General features: G+C 42.3%; 1 protein-coding gene and 1 pseudogene across 2 annotated transcripts; one reads left to right on the plus strand and one right to left on the minus strand.

Annotated features, from left to right (window-relative positions):
- The first annotated feature begins 612 nt into the window (after positions 1 to 612).
- Positions 613 to 9,913, plus strand: LOC310847728 (annotated as a pseudogene). Its single transcript has 3 exons — positions 613 to 744; positions 6,415 to 6,535; positions 7,859 to 9,913. The product of its transcript is annotated as an uncharacterized misc_RNA (transcript).
- Positions 9,914 to 11,013: 1,100 nt separating this feature from the next.
- CYB5RL (cytochrome b5 reductase like) lies at positions 11,014 to 24,284 on the minus strand. Its single transcript, XM_083742684.1, has 7 exons — positions 23,903 to 24,284; positions 21,330 to 21,509; positions 19,497 to 19,645; positions 17,633 to 17,720; positions 13,576 to 13,680; positions 12,495 to 12,698; positions 11,014 to 12,014 (listed from the first exon to the last, which is right to left on the minus strand). Exons 2-7 carry the CDS (start codon positions 21,504 to 21,506, stop codon positions 11,811 to 11,813), a joined length of 927 nt encoding a protein of 308 aa, XP_083598810.1. The 5' UTR covers positions 21,507 to 21,509; positions 23,903 to 24,284; the 3' UTR covers positions 11,014 to 11,810.
- Between the last annotated feature and the right edge of the window lie 17 nt (positions 24,285 to 24,301).

The raw sequence follows: 24,301 nt of genomic DNA on the forward strand, positions 1-24,301 counted from the left end.
ATATTTTCAATAAGCTGTGGTGATTTGAGGAGAGTATCCACTGTAGGCCATTCTTCTCTACAACCAGCAGGACTCTAAATGTTGTCCAACAGGAGAGGAGAAAGGAATCTAGAGAGCAATGATGTTGTCCTATCTCTGTGTTGGGGGGTGGGGGTGGGCGTTGCTAAAGGGCTAGCCAAAGGGTGAAGATATGGATGTTTGTAGCTGACCCATCAAAACATAAGATGGCATAACAATAACCATAGGATGGGTATGTGATGCTGGGATACTCTTATGCATAATGGGTTGTATCTAATGCTAGTCCTACTGAGAGCAGACCCATTGAAATGAATGTTGTCAACTCAGTTCCATTGATTTAAATGGGTTTACTCTGAGTAGCACTTAATTACAAACCATGAGACTAAGGTTATGTGCACACCAGGGTGTTAATGTGCATGCCAGCCACACAGATCTGATTGTTTGGTGTGTGCTTCCAATTTAAATAGGTATTTAAGTTTCCTGTGTGTGTGTGTGTGCGCGCGCGCGCACACACACACACACACACACACACACACTACTCCTTTCTCTTCTTCCCTGACTAAGGGTGAAATTCTCTGCTGCCTCCTCGCAGAGATGAATTCTGAGAGACAAAATGAAACAAAAGCTTTCAAAGGAAATACTTCCGGAGAGGCTGGAGGTAAAAATGTCACCTTCAAAGCAGCAGAAAAAGAAAGGTCCATCTCTAAATCTAAGACCATAAGACACGTTGCATTTATTAATTAAGCTATAAGGATCAATACCTGAGACATTTCCTGTGGATTAATGACCAGCTGGGAGGAGCTGATGGCCTGAGGTGCAGCTGAGGGCCATTAACACCAATCAGTCATCAATTCCCAGGAAATACCTCGTGCCAAGGTCACTAAGTGACTAGATTTATTTTATGGGCAATGATAACAATAATAATATTTAGTTCGTCTCCTCTTGCTCGCTTCCTGAACCAAACGATTCTCATTTTTATGCAACAGAGTGAATTCAGAGTCGTACATATTCTAGAAATTCTATGAAAAAGAAACACAGAGAGAGAGATGTTCTCTTACACACACTTGGTAAAAGTATATTGAGGGTTTTCTTTTGCTCCTTTGTGGTAAGAAATTGTTAATAACTGCAGGACCCCATAGCGATGCAAAAATTGCTCCTTTGCAAAACACCTCATGGGCATGCTAATTTACTCTGGCAGGGTTGATTTCGAAGGACAAATGTTATGGCCTGCTGCCTCAGCAAGTAAATGGGGGTACAGTTACCACCATGTGAGCTGGTGTATCATAGTAGCTGAGGCTACAGCCATGGGAGTAAGCCTAAATGAGCACAATAAGACTTACCTCTAACTATGGCCTTTTTCCCCCAGGGGAACTTGTCAGAACTCAGTTCTGGCACCTCTCAGGTGGACACCATTGCCGTTCTAAGATAGGGTTATCAAATGTCCCCGGATTTGCAAATCTGTCCCCAGAAAACGTGGCAGTGGCAGCCCCAGCAGCCCAGAGCCAGCCTGCTAGCTCAGTTGGCTCTGGTTGGCTTCAGGAACTGCTCGCTGCTGCCGCCACTGCTGAAGGGGAACCAGGGACGTCCGGCGGTTCAGATCTCCTGCCCCCTTCCCCCTTTGTTTTGACAGACTGGGGAAGGCTCGGGAGTCACGGGAGGGCGGGCACTGCCCAGGAGGGGCGCCAGGCGCATGGTTTCTCTGCCAGGCAAGGTGCAAAGACCTTCTTTTGCACCCTGTGGAACATAAATGTGCAGAGTTGTTTTTTTTAAAAAAACTGGGCAACAGCCACCTCCTTGTGACTCCCAAGCCTCCCCTGATCAGTCAAAACAGAGGAGAAAGGGGGCAGGAGATCGGGGGAGGCTCAGGAGTCCTGGGCGCGCAGCACGCCATTGCCCAGTTTTTTAAAAACTCTGTGCATTTATGTTTCACAGGGTGCGAAAGAAGGGCTTTGCACCTTTATACAATATGCATGTGTGCTTGGGCCCAGGGTCTTTTGCCTCACCATCCCCACTTCTGACTCCCTGTTGCTACTCAGTTTCGGGGGGGGGGGGGAGGAAGTGTCCCGGATTCATTGAAAAAAATCTGGTAACCATATCTAAGAGAAAGAGAGAGGATTTCAGGGTGAGTTCCAGCACCTCTTTGTCTAGAAAAATAGCACTGCCTCCAAGTCAATATGCATCGGATATTTCCTCCTCTGGTCATGGCTGTGTATGCATGACTTGACTGTTTCCAGGCACTGTGGTCGTCTGCAAGGGATTCTCACATGGCAGGCTTGATGTTGCCAGCCTTTATGTCGTGCTTGCAGACATCTTTGAAATACAGAGTTGGTCTGCCAACGGGCCTGGTGCCTGAGTGGAATAAGAATGTGATAAGCAAACATTTAAAATAATTATTTAGTATTTGTTAAGAGCATAAAGCATTATCAAACGGCATCCGGCCTATAGAAGAATAAATGTTTTGGACTCTGATTTGGCCTCCAAATTAGATGTAAAAGGCAGCATGGCTTCTGAAACATTAAAAGTTGTGTAGAAGATTGAATGGCATGCAAGCTGTATCTATTTATTTTATAAATTTAATAAACAAATTTTACTTAATTAACAATATTTTATTTGATAATAATATTTTTATTTAATAATTATAACTATTTTGTTTAATTAATAAATAAATTTTAAAAAGCTGTACCTGATGAAATTCTCAACTATTAGAAGTGCAGGAAACTTGTCTTCCTTATAACTTAAGCTTCATAGAAGCCCAATGCGGTGTTTCACAGCTCCCGATCTCAATTAATGAAAATAATTATGACATGTGAGTCTTTCTCCATTCATGTCTGGAAAAGCTTCTTTTCCAATGAGAAATTCCTTAAGGAAAGATGGCGACCTCATCTGGCCCACTGAAACTTGTCTTTGCTAACGCTATTAGTCCTAGAATTAAATCTATTGCTCAATGGAGGAATCAATATAGCTAGCTTTAGACCCCTCCACCCTTTTCCAGCCAACTGTTGGGCGTGTGAGTTGCACCGGATGGAAACTGAGCATTAACATTTATGGTTCAGTGACATCCACTGTTTTCTGGTGTTAAGTGCTCATGTAAAATGCATAAAGCTTAACACTGGGGTAAAAGGTGCTTTCTACAGGAGGTTGTGGTCAACTACCAGCATTTCGCAGCCTAGCCAGTGCTGTCCACCTAATGAAGACTAATGTGGAATAGCTCCTGTCTCGTCCGCACAGTGTATTAAAGGGCTGACTACTCCGTTTACTTAAGCAAACAGGGAACTGTTACAAAGCCCTGAGGACCAATTATAAAAAAACCCTCTCCAGCATTAGATGAAGTGTTAACCACAGTGTCCGGGACAAATTCCAACTCGAGTAATGACATTCTATCTAAACTCCTTCTGCCTTCTTTTACCCTTTCGAAGGAATCAGGCTTGTGGTTAAAAACACCAAACAGTTGTGAAAAGAAATCTGGGATCTATTCCTAACATGGCCACTCGCTTATTTGACCTTGTAGACAAGTCACAAACCATGTCTGTTGGAGGCAGTTCTCGCAAAATGAAAATATGAAGTGAAATGGTGTGTGATTTCCATCTGAAGTACTGCACAGTGTTTACATGATTTTCCCCAACTTATCCTCAGGTATCAATTGTATCACCCTCCATTTTGTGCTTTCCCAGAGTACTTTGGGGGACACTGTGTGTGGGGGGGGTAGGGTCTTCTTCTTCAAGCTGGGTTAAAACAAGAAGACACTTCACTCTCTGTGCTGCATGGTGGTGATGGTGGTGGTTGTTGTTGTTATTATTAAAATTTGTATACTGCCCTAAACCCACAGGTCTCGGGCGCTTTACAAGGTAATAAGTGGGCAAACAGGGATTTGAACCCACATCTCCACAGTTTGACACAATGGGTGGAAATGAACATCACGCTATTATGATCAGCATAAGTATATCTGAATGAGCATTACGGAGCTCCATGGTGCAGCCTCCAGACTCAAGTAATGCTGAGCAGGACTCAGCAAAAGTGCACACCAATTCTATTATCAACTCTCTCAGGATAATGACAAGAATCCACCAACAGCATATGAATCAATATGGCTAACCAGATTCAAACACACACACACACACTCCCCACTCACACACGAAAACAAAGTTCAACACAGCCAATCACAAACAGGCAACCGCACCCTAGGCCAACCACAATTTCTCTCACCACCAAAGGAACACAAGCGAATAGCAAAGAGAACCTGCATAAACAACGCTGATACAAAAACCCACACGTACATTAAGCAAAATAGAAACATTGCCTTCCGACCCCACCCACCATGGCCCCCTCTACCTCTTCTCCCCTTTTTTCTTCTTAATGTAACCCTAATGTCTCAACAAATGAAACTGACCTATGGAAAATGTAATTTGAAAAAAGAGACATGGTGCATACCTTTGTAAACCAAGAAAACTTTAATAAAATATTTTTTTAAAAAAACTAAAAAACAAAACTCTCTCAGGATGTTGCTGGCCATTCTCTGGGCTACCATGCATAATGCCAACAGATACAATCATGGTGAATACAGTATAGCTTTATTGCATCCCCACAGTGCTTGGCATTTGCTGTAATGGCCAGTGGATTACTTCAGAACAAACCGAATTCAGAAATCCATCTGTATTTGCTGCATTGTGCTTTATGAGGCATTGTCTGTACATTGCGCTGCAAGCCGCTTGTGTACTGAAATGAGCCGATACCCACTCAGCACATGTCAAATGCTGCACAACTCTGCTCAACTCAGTACAGGTTTGTTTTTGTGAATGGGAACCTCATTTTATACTTGGAAACACTTGCATGTAAGCTAGAAGTTGTTTCTTGCCATAATATTGTGGTGTCCAGCAGCACCAACTTGTGCTTCTTCCTGATGTGTGTCTGTAGCATGAACGTGCATAGATGGCAGAATGTGTTCAAAAGGGTGGCAGGTACTGTATGTAGTTGCTTAGAGCACCTTAGTTAGTTCTGAGTCCTATTCCTCCTCCTTATTGACACCGTTAAACAAGGAATAATACAGCAATTGTGGTTGTGATTTTTAATTGCAGTTAAGTTCAATTGCCTTACTTTTAAGCAATCAGTTTTGACTGACTGAAGCATTACAGTCATTCGATACCATTTTATAGCATTCCATTTTTGCCCCTGCATTCTTCTGAGGAAATTGGGCATGCAGCAATGGGATCCCTTGCCCTAGCCTCTCTCAGTGAAGGACTCAATTCTATTTGCCTGGTTTTTCTTCATTCCTTTCTGGCTTGTTTCGCAGCCCCCCCCCCTTTGCCATTTGCCGTGCACACAATGGACACAATGGCTTTGCTTAGCCAGGAGGGGGGGCAGAAGGACTGCAAAGAGGCGCCAGCTGTGACCTGAGCCCAGGAGACATCGTATTTCAGCCTTGTGACACATTTCACCCTCTCGTGACCTGGTGCCTGCGCTGCACAAGCTGTGTCTGAAATGGCAGAATTGTCATTTGTCAGTCAGATGGAGATGGAGGGGGAGGGAAGGAAAGGAAAGGAAAGGGGGGGGTCACGCAGAGGAACTACCGGAGCACCATTGCAAGGAAGGTGTCTACTTCAGCCTCTACACCTTGGTGGAATAAAGAAGAATGAAAATGGGGAGGGCAGAAAGGGAATTTCGAAAGTCTGTTCATATGTTTTAGCAACCCCTAACTCAGCTTCTCTCCTCCCTCAGCCCCCCAAACAGACATTTGTTTTTTATAAAAGTATGTCATCTGGCATCATCCTTACAATTGTCTGGGAGATATCTAAAAGCTTAGAATCATCCGATGCACTGAGCATGCTGTTTTTGATTAATATATGGAAGCTACTAACTAAAAGTGTACAAGTCCCACTGATGGGTTTATCACTTGTTAAGGGTATTAGAGCCTCCTGATTTCTGGCCTTATCTATATATTGCCTCTGGCTTCTCTTTTTTTCAGATCACCTGTGGAGGGGCTGAGTGCTTGGCTGTGAATCCGAATCACAGTCGGTTTTCCCAACTGACTATTCTCCCCCTCCCTAAGCCTCCTTTTGGCTTTTCTTCAGGCCAGATCCCACCTGTGATCACTTGTAGCTTTCTCAACTACCTCTCTCTCCAGACAGAGTGACCCTAGCAATCCTCATCATTCTTTACCAGAGAATCGCATCCCACTTCTTAAACTCCTCACCATTGCTTTGACCTCTTTGCCCAGAAAGGTTTTAGGGTCTTTAATTGCTGCATGGAAAGCACAAATTCAACAAGTGATGCTTTTCCAAGCACACAAATATACCCGCTAAATGCCTGCTAGTCTTGCAGCCATAAAAAACACAGAGCTCTGCAAGAATATAAAGGTTGCTATGAAATCTAAGCATATGTTCCCCTACCTTCACTTCTTAGCAACCAAGTAGAAGGGCTGATATATTCTCCTTAAGACACGACATGGACAGCTTCTCACTCCAGTTTTCAAGTGAGCATATCTTCCATCTACCTGAAAAACATGGCCTGATCCACATAGAAGGTACAGTGTGTGTGGGTTTCTGCATGGAACAGGAAGCATGTGTAGGCTTCTGCAACTAGATGAGCTCACTATCCCTCTATCTAGGAGGGTCAACAAATTCAAATTAAATTGTATTTCCTGCTGTTGAGGAACGGCAGGACTGCGCATTGTGAGGAGTACCAGTATAGTGGGGGCAATGGCCTTTCAGATAGACCCCCGCCAGCTGCCACTGTATGTACACACAGCGTGTCTTTCATCGAAATAGGTTTAATTCCAGTTAAGAACCTGTCATAGACCTGCCATAGCCAATGCAAGACAAGCCTGTCAAACAAAGCAGGGTTGTTACCCATCCCTGCCTTTTGGGGTGCTTCCAGGTGTGCTTTAAAAAAAATTGATTGAGCATTCATTTGTTTGCTGGGAGGTTAGATGACATTGCATCAAAGCAGGTATTCTCTCTTAGGTTCCATTGCATTTTTGCATCATGTTCCTTATTGAAAAACGTCTATTTTCTGGGGCGAAGTGGATTTGTTGCACAAGACCTTCTAGTCAAGGACTGTGAGCAACATCATGGGAGGAGCGTTTCCAGATACCCCAGCCTTTAGAAACCTTATAAGCTGCTGCAGGAGGAACTGCATGGGAGAAGCATTTCTAGGACCAAGGTGAAACTCTCAAGCTCCCTGGTTATTTCTAATGTTGTTGATGTAATGTTGTTATATACAGCTCAGAGAAGTTGGTTTTTTTTGTATGCTATATTTGCTGTTATGTTGTCATTTTACTGTTACTGCTCTTGCGGTGGTTGATCTTGAGATGTTTTGCTGTTTGTTATAAGCTGCTTCAACCATGATTTTTTTCTGGAGAAGTATCACAGAACTGTAGAGTTGGAAGGGACCCTGAGAATCATCTAGTTCAACCTCCTGCAATGCAGGAATCTCAATTAAAGACTACATGGAAGACGACCATCCAACCTCTGCTTTAAAACCTGGAAGGAAGGAGAGTCCACCACCTCCCTAGGGATTCCGTTCCACTGTCAAACAGCTTTTACTGTGAGAAATTTATTCCTGATGTTCAGTCGGAATGTCCTTTCTTGTAACTTGAATTCATTGGTTCAGCTTCTAGCCTCTAGAGTGGGAGAAAACAAGCTTGCTTCATCTTCCATGTGACAGCCCTTTAGATATTTGAAGATGGCTATCACATCTCCTCTCAGTATCCTCTTTACCAGGCTAAAAACATACCCAACTCCCTCAGTGAGTCAACTACCAATGTGTCACCTGTATTTGCCTGTACTTGATTGAATTCCACCCCAAAATAGTGAGAGTCTGGAAGAACCTCTAGTTACAGATTTCTGATTCACCTGCACAGGAGAGCTCAAGCAGGGTTGTTTACCAGCAGAATTTGCTCATGTCACCTATGAACCAGTAAAATGTGTCATTCTCATCACAACCTTGAGTGATGAAATAAGACACATTTTAAGAAGTTTGCCCATCCACAGTATAAGCTAATTGTCAATGTTGTCATTGGCAGCAAAGACAGAGATGACACTACTGACACAGTGGTGATAAGCCAGTGTCTCTGGGGTCCCTGTTCAGACAAATCCACTTCCTTAACAGTATGGAAATCAAATACTCATTTTTGTTGTTTCGGTGCATGCCATATACTTTTTGACTGACTGCTGAAAAAATTATACCTTTCATATCTTTCCTGTATGACTAAAAAAAGAAGAAGAAGCTTTTTAGGCATGTTTGACTAACTTATTAATAGTCCCATTCAGTTAAAAACATAATGGAAATGACACATCTAATTCTATGAATTTAAAGCTAAACACAATCTTGTGTGTCAAAGAACTCAAGTCAGTATCGTTTCTTTGACAGCGAAATCTGAAACATGTTTACTCAGAAGTCAATCTAAATTCAGTGGGACTTACTCCAGCAGATGTATTTAGAATGGCAGTCTGAGTCATTCAAGTATAACTACTGCTATCTCACATATTATGTAGTGCAAAAACACAACATTTGATGGACAAGTTTCTACTTCTTACAACAAAATCCTATAGTGTACCTAAATGCTTACCACTGCTTGTGCCAACACAAGCTAATTACTATCTACCCATAACTATTATTAAATCAACACAGAAGCAAAGCTAGAAGAATTATATGACATTCCCACAACAGAGTCCCAAACAACTGCTTAATGCCTCCATGAAGCATAACATTATACTGTACCAAAAAAATACCTCCAGTGCTTAAGCAAGGAAAGAACTGACAAGGATGGCTCTGAGATTGCATCTCCTGTCTCCTAAAACTTTAGCAAGCAGCAACCACAGGGGTAGGTGATTTCAGTGATAATGACAATGTTCTTTTCCCTGCTAAACGTAGATGCATGCATGTCATAGAATAATAGAATTGTAGAGTTGGAAGGGATCCTGAGGGTCATCTAGTCCAACCCCTTGCAATGCAGGAATCTCAACTAAAGCATCCATGGCAGGTGGCCACCCAACCTCTGCTTAAAAACCTCCAAGGAAGGAGAGTCCACAGCCTCCCAAGGGAGTCCATTCCAATGTCTAACAGCTCTTCCTGTCAGAAAGTTTTCCCAGATGTTGAGTCGGAATCTCCTTTCTTGTAACTTGAGACCATTGGTTCAAGTCCTACCTGTGGAGCAGGAGAAGACAACCTTGCGCCACCTTCTATGACAGCCCTTCAGATATTTGATAATAATTTTTATTAGTTTTCTATTACAACAATCCAATCCAATAACAACCTCATTATAACAATGCCAAATTATAATACAATTAATACTACCAATCACTGAGGTGCCAAATTATACCATTTAGGTGGCCCCGGCATGCTAGAATTAATGGTTTGATGCTTTCCTCTGTTTAAATATTTCAATCCCGGTCCAGATACCAAGCCCTTCAGATATTTGAAGATGGCTATCATATCTCCTCCCAGTCTCCTCTTTTCCAGGCTAAACATACCCAGCTCCTTCTAGTGTTCCTTGTAAGGCTTGGTTTCCATGTAAAGCATTTATCCCTGTATGTGTTTTCCTACATGTTTACTGAATGTGTGGAGAGGGAAATAGGCCCATTTCCTCAGGCCACACCCTGACCTATGTGCATTTAAATGAACACATAGAAAGGGCTGCTATGTAGGGCCCCTGGAGGTGCAAGGGCTTAGGCTAGGGTATGCAGCCAGAAAGCTTTGTCCTGTTCCCGCCTCATACATCCACTGAACACTCGAGTAGGGATTTAGTTAACAGGCTACAACCATTAAGTGACTGTTTTGCACTAGCGCAAGGAGAGTAAGATACAATTCTGTCCTGTTCAAGCAGTCTTGCCAGAGGATAAAGTCAGGTTGTACGATTCAAGTTCTCCATGTGAACAGAGAAATAAAGAGGAGCAATTGATTATCTCGGGACGCAGGTGGCGCTGTGGGTTAAAGCCTCAGTGCCTAGGACTTGCCGATCGAAAGGTCGGCGGTTCAAATCCCTGCGGCGGGGTGCGCTCCCGCTGCTCGGTCCCAGCGCCTGCCAACCTAGCAGTTCGAAAGCACCTCCGGGTGCAAGTAGATAAATAGGGACCGCTTACCAGCGGGAAGGTAAACGGCGTTTCCGTGTGCGGCTCTGGCTCGCCAGAGCAGCGATGTCACGCTGGCCACGTGACCCGGAAGTGTCTCCGGACAGCGCTGGCCCCTGGCCTCTTGAGTGAGATGGGCGCACAACCCCAGAGTCTGTCAAGACTGGCCCGTACGGGCAGGGGTACCTTTACCTTTACCTTTAATTGATTATCTTGATTCTTATCATATTATTCCCCAAAGATTCAGGACTGTCTATTTGGAAAGAATCAAGGTGACATAGCTAAAGTGTTACATTTTTCTATATACAGCGGAACCTCTTCCTATTCTCCCACCTTCAGATACTACTAATTCAGTTTTGAGTTCACCCATCTCTCTTGTGACTCCACATCAGTGTAACCTTATGGAAATGATATCCTCTTTTATCTGCTGTCTGATTACTCAAATGTTTTCTGTGCTCCTGAGGCTATTTAGATAAATTGAATTGCACAGTATATGAAGACATTTTTACATATTATGGAAGCATTTTAAATGCCACAAGAAATTATGGGAGTAGTGTGCTATATTTCTGAGCACTGCGTAGATTGGTCATGATTTTTAACATGAACAGCTTTCAGTAGCTTATTTGACTGTAAATTCTTTACAGGCTAAAACGTAGCCACAAATACATACATTATGTACACATATGAACATAAATCTGCATGGTACTGAGGCAGACCATTGTTCCTCCTTTTAAGAGAAGATGCCAGAGACTGGTGATGGGAACTTGTGTATGCAGAGCATGTAGCTACCACCAAGCTATGACCCCTCCCTACGCTGGAAGCAAAGCTTTGTAGATGTATTCATTTTTCAGTTCTGTGCTGAGAAAAGTAGAACATCATGGGGTATTTCCCCCTCAAAGAGGCTTCTATGACTAACAACAGAAACCCAATGCAATTTTCCATTATGTGTATTAATTAGATCAGGCTAAGGTTTCCGGTTTCCTCGGTCTACAGATCAATATCCTCTCAGCTCTGAAATAGATCAAATTTAGCCCTTTTGTTATAAAGTGAAGTTGAAGCTCTCTCTTTTTGGTTCCTTATTGTACTGAAGATTCTGCCCTCTGAACTTGAATGGTGGGCAGTGGAGTCTGGCCACAGTTCAGCAAAACTTAGTCATGACTAAATTCCATGTTATTGCTCTCAATGGGGCTTAAATATGACAAGTCTCTTGCTGAACTGTGCCTAGGGCACCTAGGGATGGGCAATCGAGATTCAGCTTCAGTGTATTGGTTCATATCCAGCCCATCACTGCTTCTAAGTGTGAGTCCTGAGGTGCTCTCCTGATTCAGATGGAACAAAGATAGAGCTGGGCATCACCTGCATACTGATAACATCTCTCTCCAAATCTCCTGATGACAGCTCTCAGCAGCTTCAAACTGATGTTAAATGCCATGGGGGACAAGATGGAGCTCTGTGGGATGCCACAGGACAATTCCCATGGTGCTGAGCAATAGCTTCCCCATAATTACTTTCTGGAAACAGTCAAGAATAACTGGCTGCAAGTGGAACCAGGCTTTTATCACTAGCTGTGGTATCTGCTCATTCATGGGATTGTTTAGCCAACTCTTAGGACACAGAAGGCATACATTTGGATGGATTGGCACAGCTAAACATTTTTTAAAAATCCAATCTGACCAAAAGCAGATTAAGATTATTCATAGCAAAGATGCCTTGTTTGTTTAAAGTCCGTTAAAATATAAAATAAGAATCTTCTTTAAGACCAATGGCTTTCAAAGATCTCTCCATCTCTTCACTAAATGACACAGAGCCGCATATCAATACGTAAGGTTGTCTTCTGCATGTGTTCACCATACTCTTAATCACGTCCTCGTTTATTCGACCAAGGTGCGTGTTTTTTTGAAAGCTCCAAGGCAGATTTTTGAGTGAATGTTCCTGAAGAGGCAAAAGTATAAGACACTTTAAAGTCATCTCAGAGAAACATACGGCCAATACTAAATTAGCCTTGAGCTATATTAATCCTGTTTTTCTCTCCTGGATGGAAGGAGAAGAGATGGGATGTAGAGACCGCTGGCTTTTGTCTGGCTGAGAGGTAGCCTTCTGTACAAAGATAAGAGTCACATCCATTGTTCTGGCTGCTTTCGCTTCCGGATCCACTCAGCCCTGGCATGTGGCCCCTGGAACACTGTATATGAGGGGGTGCGGCTCTTGGGCTGCAAAAGGCTCTACATACAAACATGGGCTTTACTACCTAGCTATGGTCCTTTTCCCAGCTAGGAAGGCTAGACATGACAAGGTTTTCAGTGCAGGACTGAACCACTTGCAATACATATAGCATGAAGGTTCATGCATCAACCGAGGGGAAGGTTGTCACACTGTCCCATGGGAAGGAAAAATTGCCTATTAGAATATTACCTGGCTTAATACATAAAATGCCCTTATGTTCCAGAATCGAGATTGCTCTTGAAGAAGAGGCTTCATGTAGATATTTTCAAAGTTCCTGAAGCAGCCCACTAAAGTTACAAATGTTTCATCATCCTCATTCCCTGTTATGTACTGAAGAATAGGAAGCATTGGTGCTAGACCAGTACCAGAAGCAAGCATGAGAAGTTCTCCATACTGAAAATGAAGCAGAAGATGCCAAATACATCTGAGTCACTGGAAATGGAAAAACACTACAACAGAAACTGAATTTCAGCGCCAATTCATCCTATAAAAAAAGTGTGAACACTGCATAACTCGGGGATTATCTTTTCTCCTTTGGCAATCGTGTCCACTGTGATCAACTGAGAAAGCTTTACTTGGCAATAAGTCCCAATGAACTTTTTGAATAGACATGAGCTTGTTCCAGAAAGTGCATGTCATGCTAAATCATGGTCAGTATTGAAATTCAGATGACAAGGAAGCTTCAAGAGGGAATGAAACAAACATGGTAGGAGGACAGTGCTCAGAAAGGACTCAGACTTCACCGTTTATCTTTTCTGTCTCTTGTGATTTGCAATATTAACAGGACAATTCTAAGTATCTTGACTTGGGATGGAATTCTATTTCGTTCAATGGGGAGTGCGTCCTATTTAGGATTACAGCCTTAATTATCAAATATAAAATAAAATTATACTAAATCTGACTCGACTTCTATTCTTGATCATCTGCTATATTTTCTCCTCTTGTTCTTTTTAAAAGAAATTGCATCCTACACAGATCCATGTCAAAGCTCTGAAGCACCGTGGTGAAAATCTGAAGAACCCTACCCTGATTCTTAAACCCTAATGGTTTTCCCCTCATTTCCTGAAACCAAAAATAGGAACCCAACTATTTGGTATTTGACTACTTGTAATAATGGCCCTACATCTGATTGTATCTCATTGGTATTGTATTGTCCATTTTATTTTATATTACATTTTTAGATATTATGCTGTTAACTCCCCTGTGATTGCTATGTAGTGAAGGGGTTGAGAGGGGGGTTGTGTGTGTGTAAGTATATATATGACTTTACTTGATTGGCTGAATAAGGAAAACCTCCAAATGGTCCTCTCCAACAAACCGAATCTCCTTTTTTCCAGGATTTTACATATTGTGACATGAGTCCATCTTCATAGCACTTGTAAAGAAAACACAAAACAAACAAACAAACAAAAACATTTTTGAGAGGAAAACCTCACGTTTATATTCTACAAATAAAATTTCATAAACTAGAACAGAAAAAAATATTTTTAAAATCGCTTAAAATATATATTAAAGGTCTAGCACAAAGAGATTTAAATTAATCTTGGACATGAGTTATGAATCTAGCATTATTATTTGTTAATTCGCTCAAGTGTATGCAAAATAAAGATTGTCTATTGCTTGTATTGTGATTGTGCTGACTAAGCAGGGTGGCAGATAAAACCACTCAGGTATTTTAAAACCTGCTCTGACTGCAAATAGCCTTTGCACCCGATACTAACAGATACACAAAATAGCACCTAACACATGCAATCATTTATTCATTGTGGAACTCTGTGCATTTATAGGAAAAAGGGAGCTTTCTGAGTAGTGAAATTCAAGTGCACAATGCCTCTTCGGTCATTTGTTCCAGGACTTGTATATTCTGCCTTTTAATGCTTCCTTCTTCTATGAGTTTGGAGTGAAAGTAGTTTAAGGTAAGACAACATATCACACAAAAATCTGATCACAGCACCATACTTTCTCTACAATAATGAATGTAAAAAGCATCTGCATCTAGGAAAGAACAGATTTGGCTCAGTCAGTAGAGCATGAGACTCTTAATCTCAGGGTCAAGGGTTCAAGCCCCACACTGGACAAAAGATTCTTGCGTTGAAGGGGGTTGGACTAGATGACCCTTGTTGTCCCTTCCAGCTCTACAATTCTATGATTCTAAGAAGAGAGATAGCTATGCTTAAGGTGGCCAGCTTTACACAGTCTCTGCTCCTATGCCTCTGGCATAGAAAAAAAATTCCCAGAGGGAGAGTGTGTTGCAGCACCTTAAAGACTTAAGAATTTATTATGGCATAAGATTTCATGGACTAAAGTCAACTTCACCCACTGCAGTGGGCTCTAGTCCATGAAAGCTTATGCCACAATATATGCATTAGCCTTCAAGGCATAGCTGCCAACGTGTCCCCTTTTTAAAGGGAAATTCCCTTATTCCGAATAGGATTCCTCACAAGAAAAGGGAAAAGTTGACAGCTACGCTTCAAGCTGCTACAGGTGGTCTTTGCTGGTTTTACAATTGCCATTTAGCAGATGGAGCTTTTCTTATCATGTATCTTCATCTCAGGAGACATTGCTGATAAATGTCTGCATGCCAGGCTGCTGTTAAAACTTTAGGAGCCGTGGCAGGGTGGAGTTGCTGGTATACCTCTAGCCATAGTGAGAAGAAGGCAGAAGAGGATGCTAAATTCAAGGTGTGAAGAGAGAGAAGACTTCAGTTACGTTTCCCATTTGGCGAGAGATTGGTTGCAGGAGACAGAATGTATTTAGAATCAAATAGGTTCCTTCCTCGTTCTAATGGGGAAATGACCAAACTGGTTTGTAATGAATTCTTGTAAATAGAAGAGCAGGAGAAACTCCTGAAGAGAAAACCTCTATGCCAGGTTTTACACCAAAAAACACCATAACATTATAGAATCACTCAAAGGGAGGGTTAAGCGCAGAAAATCGCCACTCACTTGCACTTAACTGTAGTATCACAAATGCAGCGCCATAATCATGGGACACAGGGGTGTCTGAACAGCACTTGGATTGCATAGTAATAATAATAATATAGTACTTCCAAAAATTGCCTGAATAGTGAGAAATACACTACAATCTACAAAGCCAAGTTATACAAATGGGTGCTTTACGATGGGTGTTCCATCTCTTTTGTTACTGCCAGAGAATAACTATGGTTCCTTTTGGGATGAAAGGTTCTATATAAAGGGAAGGTGTTATTACAATCATTACTACTATTATTGAAATGCAAAACTTGTGTGTAATAAGCAAGTATATATAAAATTTCACAGTCAGCCTATAAAGGTAACCTATTAATGCAGCTCAAATGTAGCATTTCCCCCTCCAATTGCCACAATAATGGTGAAATGATCCACCCACAAGTGTCTTATAAAAGCTATACACACCTCAAAAGGCGTATAATTCATGCTCAAACTATCACGCAATCAATGATAAAACCCTGAAAAGCACACATTCCTGGAGGGTGAGCAGAGGGCAAAATGATGGGTCCCTGTGACCTGCCTGGAAGATCTAGTGCTTGAGGTTTGAGATTTACAGTGAAATCTATCTTCCCCTGAGAAGGTGTAAAGACAGATTAAAAAGATAGACATGATTTTGATATTCCTAGGCTCATTATTATTTATGTTTGCACTGATCCTTGTTAGGCTCTGCCAACATTCCTTCTGAACATAAGGACTCAAAGGCTGCAATCAATAAATCTCTTAATCCCATAGAGAAATCATTGAATTTACTCAGGAGAATTGCCTTATGCAGTGATTGACACTGATCCTAAAAACATTACAGCTGTATCACAGCATGGAATGGCAGGTTCTGTACTTACTACAGTTTCCTGCTGTGGTCATTCTGGCTACACTGCCTGTAACATACCATAGTAATGTAACAGATGACTACTAATATAGGCACAAAGATGGATCCTGTATAGATGGCTCCATATTGTCCAAAATGACAGATGAGCCATCCTCAACCCTTTTACTCTCCCACCTCATCATCACAAAACACTTCACAAGGACAAAGTGCTGCAGCCCAACATGCACCAAGTAGATGCCCTTCTCTAAGAACAACTTGGCTTAACCATGAAGTAAAGCCTGTTGAGCTGTCAACTTGATTGACTTGAGTGCAGTCTATACATACGGCAGAATGACGGGGTAAAATGGACAGAAACTATTCAGATGGGAGGTAGGGTGGGAACGCATTTTAAGATTCTCCCTTGCTTTGAAAGCTCACTGCATGTAGAAAACTATGGATTAGGGAAAGTTGTACTTATTTATGGGGGGGGGGGAACCCTTGCATTCTGCTTTCCCCTTTGGAAATGGAGTTCCTCCAAGATGTTAACAAGGTGTAAACAGCCATAAAAATAACAACAACAGTAAAATAACATGTTATTAAAACAAATACCAAAACCAACTAGGTCTAAACACAGCGTCATGAAACAGGGAGGCACGGAGAGCCAGAGCTAACAATAAATAAACAAAATTAAGCAACAGCAGAACCAAAGAATCGTGGTGTGGTTGTTTCTCTAAAAATAGGCATAAAATGCCAGCAGAACACAAACAGAGAGGAAGATAACCTAATCTCTTGCGGCAGGGAGTTCCATATGTGGCAGGCTGCCACAGGAAAAGCCCTCTTGAATGTGCCTCAAAAGGCAGTGCTACATGTAGTACATGTCATTTTTTTACTTGCAGGAAGTTTCTGAAATGGTACTACCCAGAATCCCGTCACCCCAGTCTACCACCTCATCTCGCTGCATGAGTAGCCCCGTCTTTACTTCAGAGCGAGGGGTAAAAGGTAAAGGTAAAGGTACCCCTGCCCGTACGGGCCAGTCTTGACAGACTCTGGGGTTGTGCGCCCATCTCACTTAAGAGGCCAGGGGCCAGCGCTGTCCGGAGACACTTCCGGGTCACGTGGCCAGCGTGACAAAGCTGCATCTGGCGAGCCAGAGCTGCACACGGAAACGCCGTTTACCTTCCCGCCAGTAAGCGGTCCCTATTTATCTACTTGCACCCGGAGGTGCTTTCGAACTGCTAGGTTGGCAGGCGCTGGGACCAAACGACGGGAGCGCACCCCGCCGCAGGGATTCGAACCGCCGACCTTTCAATCGGCAAGTCCTAGGTGCTGAGGCTTTAACCCACAGCGCCACCTGCGTCCCCTTCAGAGCGAGGGGAGGGGGGCAGAATTCCACATATTGATTAGGACTAACAAGCCAAATCTTTGACTGCAGGCCTCTAGTTATTAAAGTACAAAGCTAAGCACTCAGCTGGCCTAGAAGATGACATGATTCCTACGTCAAGCTGTTAATCTATAGAACAAAGGCCGCTATTTACCTTTATTAAAACTTCAAAGTACCCTTCAGCATTCACAGGAGTAATTGGAGTATAGGCTCTCTGAACCTCCAAACCATTCACTAGTCCTCTGAGGAAGGAAAAAAGAGAGAGAGAAAGAAAGATAGAGGAAGGGAACCCTGATCTGAATCCCTTACAATTCCTGTCAGCAAAGTACTGCTCTCTCAGCAAAGGCTGCTGCCTGAAAAGCACTGCAGGTATCCTTCCTCCTTCCCCATGGGCTGTCCTTTGCCAAGCCAGACAATAGATCATTCCCTCCCATTTTGCAGTGAAATCACAGAGATTCAAGGCATTGAAATAACCTCAGATTTCTCTGTCACACACCTCCCTTAACAATCTTTCCCTTTCCTGGGGCCAGATGAGCTACATGGCCAGCCTAGCTATTTTGTGCAATATGTTGCTCACAAAGTAAGGGAATTATAGAACTATACTAAGGGGGGATTATAAATGGTCTTGGACAGATAGTGAATACATGGAAATAATATTAACAAACAACATCCCACACTCATAAAATTTTGAATTTGGGAATGCTCCCAACTAAATGTGCAGAAAGAATAACTGAAACAGTCATGCAAAATCAGACCTATCTCACAAATGTTGCACAGAGGTCAATGATACTACTCCTAGGCTTAATCCATTTGTATTCCTACATGTGTTGGAAGGAGCCCAGAATGAACCATGCTCCTGTCGTGGTGCTGGCAACCTCACCCAGTTTATAGAAACTGAATCACAGTCATCTTAAAAGTCCAAAAATGACTTGGGAAGCAATGTACCTCCTGGCTTCCACTGCCAATCAATTGCACATCAACAACAGACAACGTTTCAACTCAGAATAGTCAATTCTTTTATCCTTAATGAAGTTTTGTGAGGCATCTAGCTGTTACAGTGATGGGGAGGATATATAGTGAACTCTAACAGTTGCCAACAGCAGCTTTATTAATCTGTTTTCAGTGGGAATCAGGCATTTTGGATAGATGCTCAGTGTGATATTATGGTCCTCCAACAAAGGGGAGGGGGGAAGTCCAGGAGATTCTTTGGAATCTTGTTTTTATGCTGTAGGTTGGATACGTGATTGTATAATTTTAATCTGAAAAGCCAAATAAACAATTTTTTAAAAAGAAAGATATTATGGTCAGGGTGTTGGTGTTGGACCACAGAATCTAGAGACTGCACCATCACTCAGTTATAAGGTTCACTTGGGCAACTTTGATCAGTCACTCTAACTTATTTCACAGAGTTACTGGGAGGGCAAAATGTTCCCACATACCTTAGAGCAGGCATGGCCAAACTCGGCCCTCCAAATGTTTTTGGGACTACAACTCCCATCATCCCTAGCTAACAGGACCAGTGGTCAGGGATGATGGGAATTGTAGTCCCAAAACAACTGGGGAGCCGAGTTTGGCCATGCCTATCTTAGAGGAAGGGTGGGATACAAAGGTAACTCATAACATAAATAATATGAAAGGTGGCTCTGTACTGCAATGGGCATAGCTTCCTCAGGGGGAAAAGTTAATATACTGTCCCTATGTGTTGGTACGTGACGATCATTCCAATACACATTTGCTTTTCACCCTTTCCGTTTCTGCAAATTGGCTTTCTTACCCACACTTAATTTTTCTGCCTCCAATACAAATAAAATGGAAGGAAAAGCAAGTGTAGGGTGGCATATACCATAAAATTAACAAGGTTAATAAGCTCAGTGAGCTCACAAGTTCTTTCAACAGAGCCAATCTGGGAGCACAGAAATTATGATTTACTTGGCATGAAATCTTTGTAGCTCAACAACAACAAAAAGCAAGTTAAATCACATACTGAGGCCTGTTTAACTAGAGACTTGGTACAGTACCTTAGCACAATATGTTGTCCCAAACTCAACCCTAGGCTGCTATTTCCAGGCAATTCAAATTTATACTGGTAGGTGTCCTCTGTCAGCTGATCCACAGAGCTTATGATGAAAGCTGTAAACGTTTCTGGAGTTAGTTCTGAATTACTACACTGCAAAAGCAACAATAAATAATTACAAGGTTAAGCAATGCCACCCCCTTTTCTTTTCTTAAAAAAAATGTGAGTGAATTCTGCCATGGTGAAACATGTTACTGCAAAACATACACACCCTGCCACACACACAAATTTTAAAGACTGAATACATCTGGTCTCAATAAAGTGTTAATTCAGTAAGTAATTATTTGTGAAGCCCCATTTTAATCTGCTTGCCTTTTTTACAATTATGACCATAACAATATGCTGATAATGATTTTAGAAGGTGAGAAACTAAAGGTATGTCCACACAGAAATAGTAATAGCACTCCCAAAAGATGATGGAAGGCCATCTAGGAGGTAATTTTCTACCTATCTCAAGGAATGGATGGGCATTCCTCCTTAGTTTGCAGTCTCTCTCAAAAGCAATTTCTTATTTTTCTCTAGACCTCCCACTAGGGCTGCCGTCTTTCTTCCTTTGCAAAACTCCAGCACTTTTAACAGCTCCATGTCTGCAAGAATTACATGAGCGAAGCTTCTCACAGTACAAAGATCCAGTGAAGAGAATAGCTTATTCGGGCCTCCAGGCAATCTTTAGAAGCAAATTTTGCATTACCAATTTGTTCAAGACACGTTTTATCTTTTTCAGGGCATGTGAGCCATTCATTCTGTGGCCCCTGAATTTGATTGAAGTCTCAAGACTTCAGATTTGGAACAAGTAATAATAAAGAAAAGCACCTCTGAGCATGTGCCTTAGCCCTGGCACATCAAAATGGCTTCCAGGCCAATGGAAAGGGCTTCCAAGCAGGCTTGAACCCTAATATCTATCATTTCAAATAAAAAAAAGCATTTCTCTTTGTTTCTTCATTTCCTTGTTCTCATTTTCCCAGCATGCATTTCACAACCCTATGCGTTTTTAGGCTGAAGTAGGACCCATTGCGTTCAATGGGGCTTAGTCTCAATGGGATCGGCACCTCAGTTCCTAGCATCCTTTCTCAGGTATTACTCCAATAAGCAACATCATATTTTAAAGAGATTTGTGCTTGCCCTCAGTTGTTGGGTGCTTGAGGTCCGTTAACAGAATTGGAGAAAGCCCAGATGGCACAATGGGATAAAACTGAATTATGAGTAAGTTGTGATGTTCATCAATATGAGAGATGCTAGAAAGGAATGTATTCTCCTGCATGAATTACTATATATTTTCTTGCATTTAAAATGTAATGATAATCAAGCTTACATATTTTACTGCTTTTTATAGGAGCAAAAATACTTGCAAGACTTATTGGGAAGACAATATGGTAGCAAACTATAATTACAAATATTAAAAAGTGGGAAATTTGATTATTGTTATAAAACACTTTTTCTAATAATTCTGCATTCAAGAGGCTGGCAAGAGAGAAACACGTCAAAGACATAAACTTTTTGAAACATACTCATATTAAACTTCTAATTAGATATAAAAAGGACAAAATACTGTTTTGGAAAGTAACTGCAAAGTAACCATGTCTTAACCATGTCTCCTCAGAAATAAGGCCTACTTAATTCAGTGGGGCTTACTCCCAGGTGTGTGGGGTTAGGATTGCAGCCTAAACAGATATACCTGAACGTACAGTAGATCAATTTGAAATCAATGGGATCTATTTACAAGGGGGGGGGGGGATAGGACCCAGATGAAATATTAACATATTTTTAAGATTTCTACTTGCTGTTTCTTCCTTGTCAGGAGGCTTCTGTCTTTTTTTGCCTTGGCCTTTTCCCACTGCTCCAGCTCTTCCTGATACGTGTCATAGACACAAGGTTTGCAGCCACTACCGCAGCACTGGGATGGCAATGGCTCTTTGGGCTTGAGAGACAGCCAGTCATCTTCACTATCATCCATTATCTAGAAAATATAACACTCAGTTTCAAACTGCTGGATGGAGATGATCTGTCCCTACCACAGCCAACATGTATTTTAGCACATTATAGCTGAATTCCTTGCTTGGAAGCACTTCATATTTTATTGATAATGTTATTACTTGTAAACCTCTTAAGAAATTTTGTTACGACCAAGTAGTACATAAATATTGTTAAATTTAACACTTATATCTGTTTTAAATCTATTTTTGGAATATTGTTATTTTTAAGTTTTGGTATTTTACTACAGTATTTGTTATTTTGCTTCAGGATTTTTTAATGGGAAATGATATACACAGGTAATCAAATGTAACCTTGTACAGCATCATACTTTGCTTTGGATTGATGGTGCAGGAACAGGTTAAACGGGTCATTTTTCCTCCTTCCAACTCTCTACAGAAGCAAAGGCGTCAAAGAGAATGTAAAATCCGTTGTCCCAACAGCGAAAATGTCGAGGCTATGGATCCTGTCCCCAGTTTGTTTTAGGAGCTAAACCTCTGTAAACCTGATCAGAGTTCAGTATGTCATCCTTTCGTATAATGTAGTTGTTTTAGGAAAAACCATCTTGCTGGACTCTTCTGAAGTTACATAATCAGGGGAGGCTAACAGTTTTACATATACACATTTACATTAAAAAATCCAATCTGGATGCATTCACAAACTAGCTAAGAGCCATATGGGGGTTGTGCCTACAGATGTCTATGCACCTTGCCTTACATCAAAATGAGTACAGTAATGGCCACCAACTTTACAAACAGGTTTAGACAAACTCATGCAAGATAAGACTATTGATTGCCACTAATCACGATGGCTGTGTTCTACCTCCAGTATCATCGGCTGCATATTTCTAAATAGCACTTGCTGGGAAACATGAGCAAGGAGTATTGTGGCACTCGTGTCCTTTCCAAAGACATTTGGCTGGCCACTGTGAGAACAGGATGCTGACCTTCATTTCATCCAGTTCTTAAGATCAAAATGTACAGGCCAGGAGGTTTCTGGGAGTCGTATTAAGCACCATTAACAATATATGCCAACTTCCCATATTTTCCAGGGACAGTTTTGATAAATTACATCCTTGATCAGTTACACTCCATATTAACATTATCAGCTTTTTAAACAAAAAGGGAGGAAATGGATAGAATCAATTAATATTTTCATTAGCACATATACACAAGGTAAGTCGTTCTTGAGATTTCTAGTCAGAATGTTAATGTGAGGGAGGGACAAGAGCTGTTTGCAAATGATCCCAAGTTCAGCCATTGGTATTTACAGGTAAGCTAAGAAAGTCTCTTGTTTGGAACACTGGAGAGATGCTCAGTGCAAAAAATATTGAGCTAGATGGACCAATGGCTCTGACTTGTAAGGCAGTTTTCTATGTCCCGTTTTTCACTAAGCAATGCTGGGAGGGTTATTATTTGACCAGTCCCATTAATGTTGCAAACATTGATGGCGGTGGCACATCAAGAAAAGGAAGTTGTGTGGTTCTGACTATAGCTTAAATTCGGGTCCACAGTCCTGCCTACTTTCCTGTGTTGTGCTGCTGCCTCTGACCATGCTTGGTAGGTCAGAGGCAAAACTACCTAAAGGTGTGTGGTGTGGGCTGGCCTTGTATAAGGTAATGTGACCAGGAAGGGACACCCAGGTTCAAATCCCTGCTTATTCACAAAGCTCACTGGGTGATCTTGGCCCCATCAGCCTCCCTGCCACCTAACTTACAGGGCTGTTTTGAGGAGACAGTGGCTGTTGTGAGCATATCATATATGCTGCCCTAGAAGAGGGATAGGGTATAAATGAAATAAATAATGAGAAAGATATGATGCCCTGTAGTGTACATGTCTGTAGGCCTGTCATTGCCTCTCAGCCTAATTTACCTTAGAGGTTCTAGTTACAGGTAGGTAGCTGTGTTGGTCTGCCATAGTCAAAACAAAATAAACAAAATCCTTCCAGTAGCACCTTAGAGACCAACTAAGTTTGTTATTGGTATGAGCTTTCGTGTGCATGCACACTTCTGAAGAACTTAGTTGGTCTCTAAGGTACTACTGGAAGGACTTTTTAAAATTTTCTTACCTAGAGGGTTGTTGTGGGGATTATATGAGTAGAACTGTGTATGCCGCCTTGAGATACCTTGGGGGGGGGGGATATAAACGCAATAAATAATGACATGAGGGGCAGAAGAAACTAATCGAATTATTTGGACTTTGGCTTGTGACCAAAATCATTGGCAGCCCATGAACAAGGAGCCTCTCTCTCTCTGCAGGCTCAGCGCCCCTCGATCTCCCCCATACGGAAGCTGCTCTACACCAAGCCGGGCCATGGGGGGGGGCCACCAAGCTCAGCCCCTGATGCCACCCTCCAGCGCTTCCAGCAGCGATGCCCTACCTGGAAACGGGAAGGGGTGAAACCAAGACCTTTCGCATGCAAAACGCGATAACTGCCGCGGGGGCAGTCAAAGGTGCTTTAATCGCAGGTGGTGGTGGTTGTTGTGGGGGTTAAAATGAGGACGCGGGAGAACCATGCACACCGCCCGGAGCTGGGGGGCTCCAAGTGCAACAAGCGCCGTGCAATGGCAATGCCCCTCCGTTGCGAAAGCGGCGCGTTCCCTGGAGAAAAGGGCAGGATTAGTCGCCACGTTGCGAGGCGGGACGCTGTTCTTCTGCCCTTGAGGGAGCTGGAGGCGCTTCCACCGGCTGCGTCATCGGCAGGGAGAGCCACCGCCGGTCCCCTCAACGGCGAAGCCCCAACCCGCTTCCTTCCCACGCCGGGCCCAGACGAGCGCCG

This window comes from Podarcis gaigeae (assembly GCF_964106915.1).
Source record: "Podarcis gaigeae genome assembly, chromosome: 6".
NCBI classification, from domain to species: domain Eukaryota; kingdom Metazoa; phylum Chordata; class Lepidosauria; order Squamata; family Lacertidae; genus Podarcis; species Podarcis gaigeae.

Excerpts from the sequence above, each read along its gene's own strand:
- CYB5RL (XM_083742684.1), bottom strand. The coding sequence starts at position 21,506 with ATGGATGATAGTGAAGATGACTGGCTGTCTCTCAAGCCCAAAGAGCCA. Across the intron at positions 12,699-13,575 it reads TTCCTTATTCAGCCAATCAA|TATGGAGAACTTCTCATGCT; the intron begins GTAAAGTCATAT and ends CTTCATTTTCAG. Across the intron at positions 12,015-12,494 it reads CATTTTATGTATTAAGCCAG|GAACATTCACTCAAAAATCT; the intron begins GTAATATTCTAA and ends TTGCCTCTTCAG.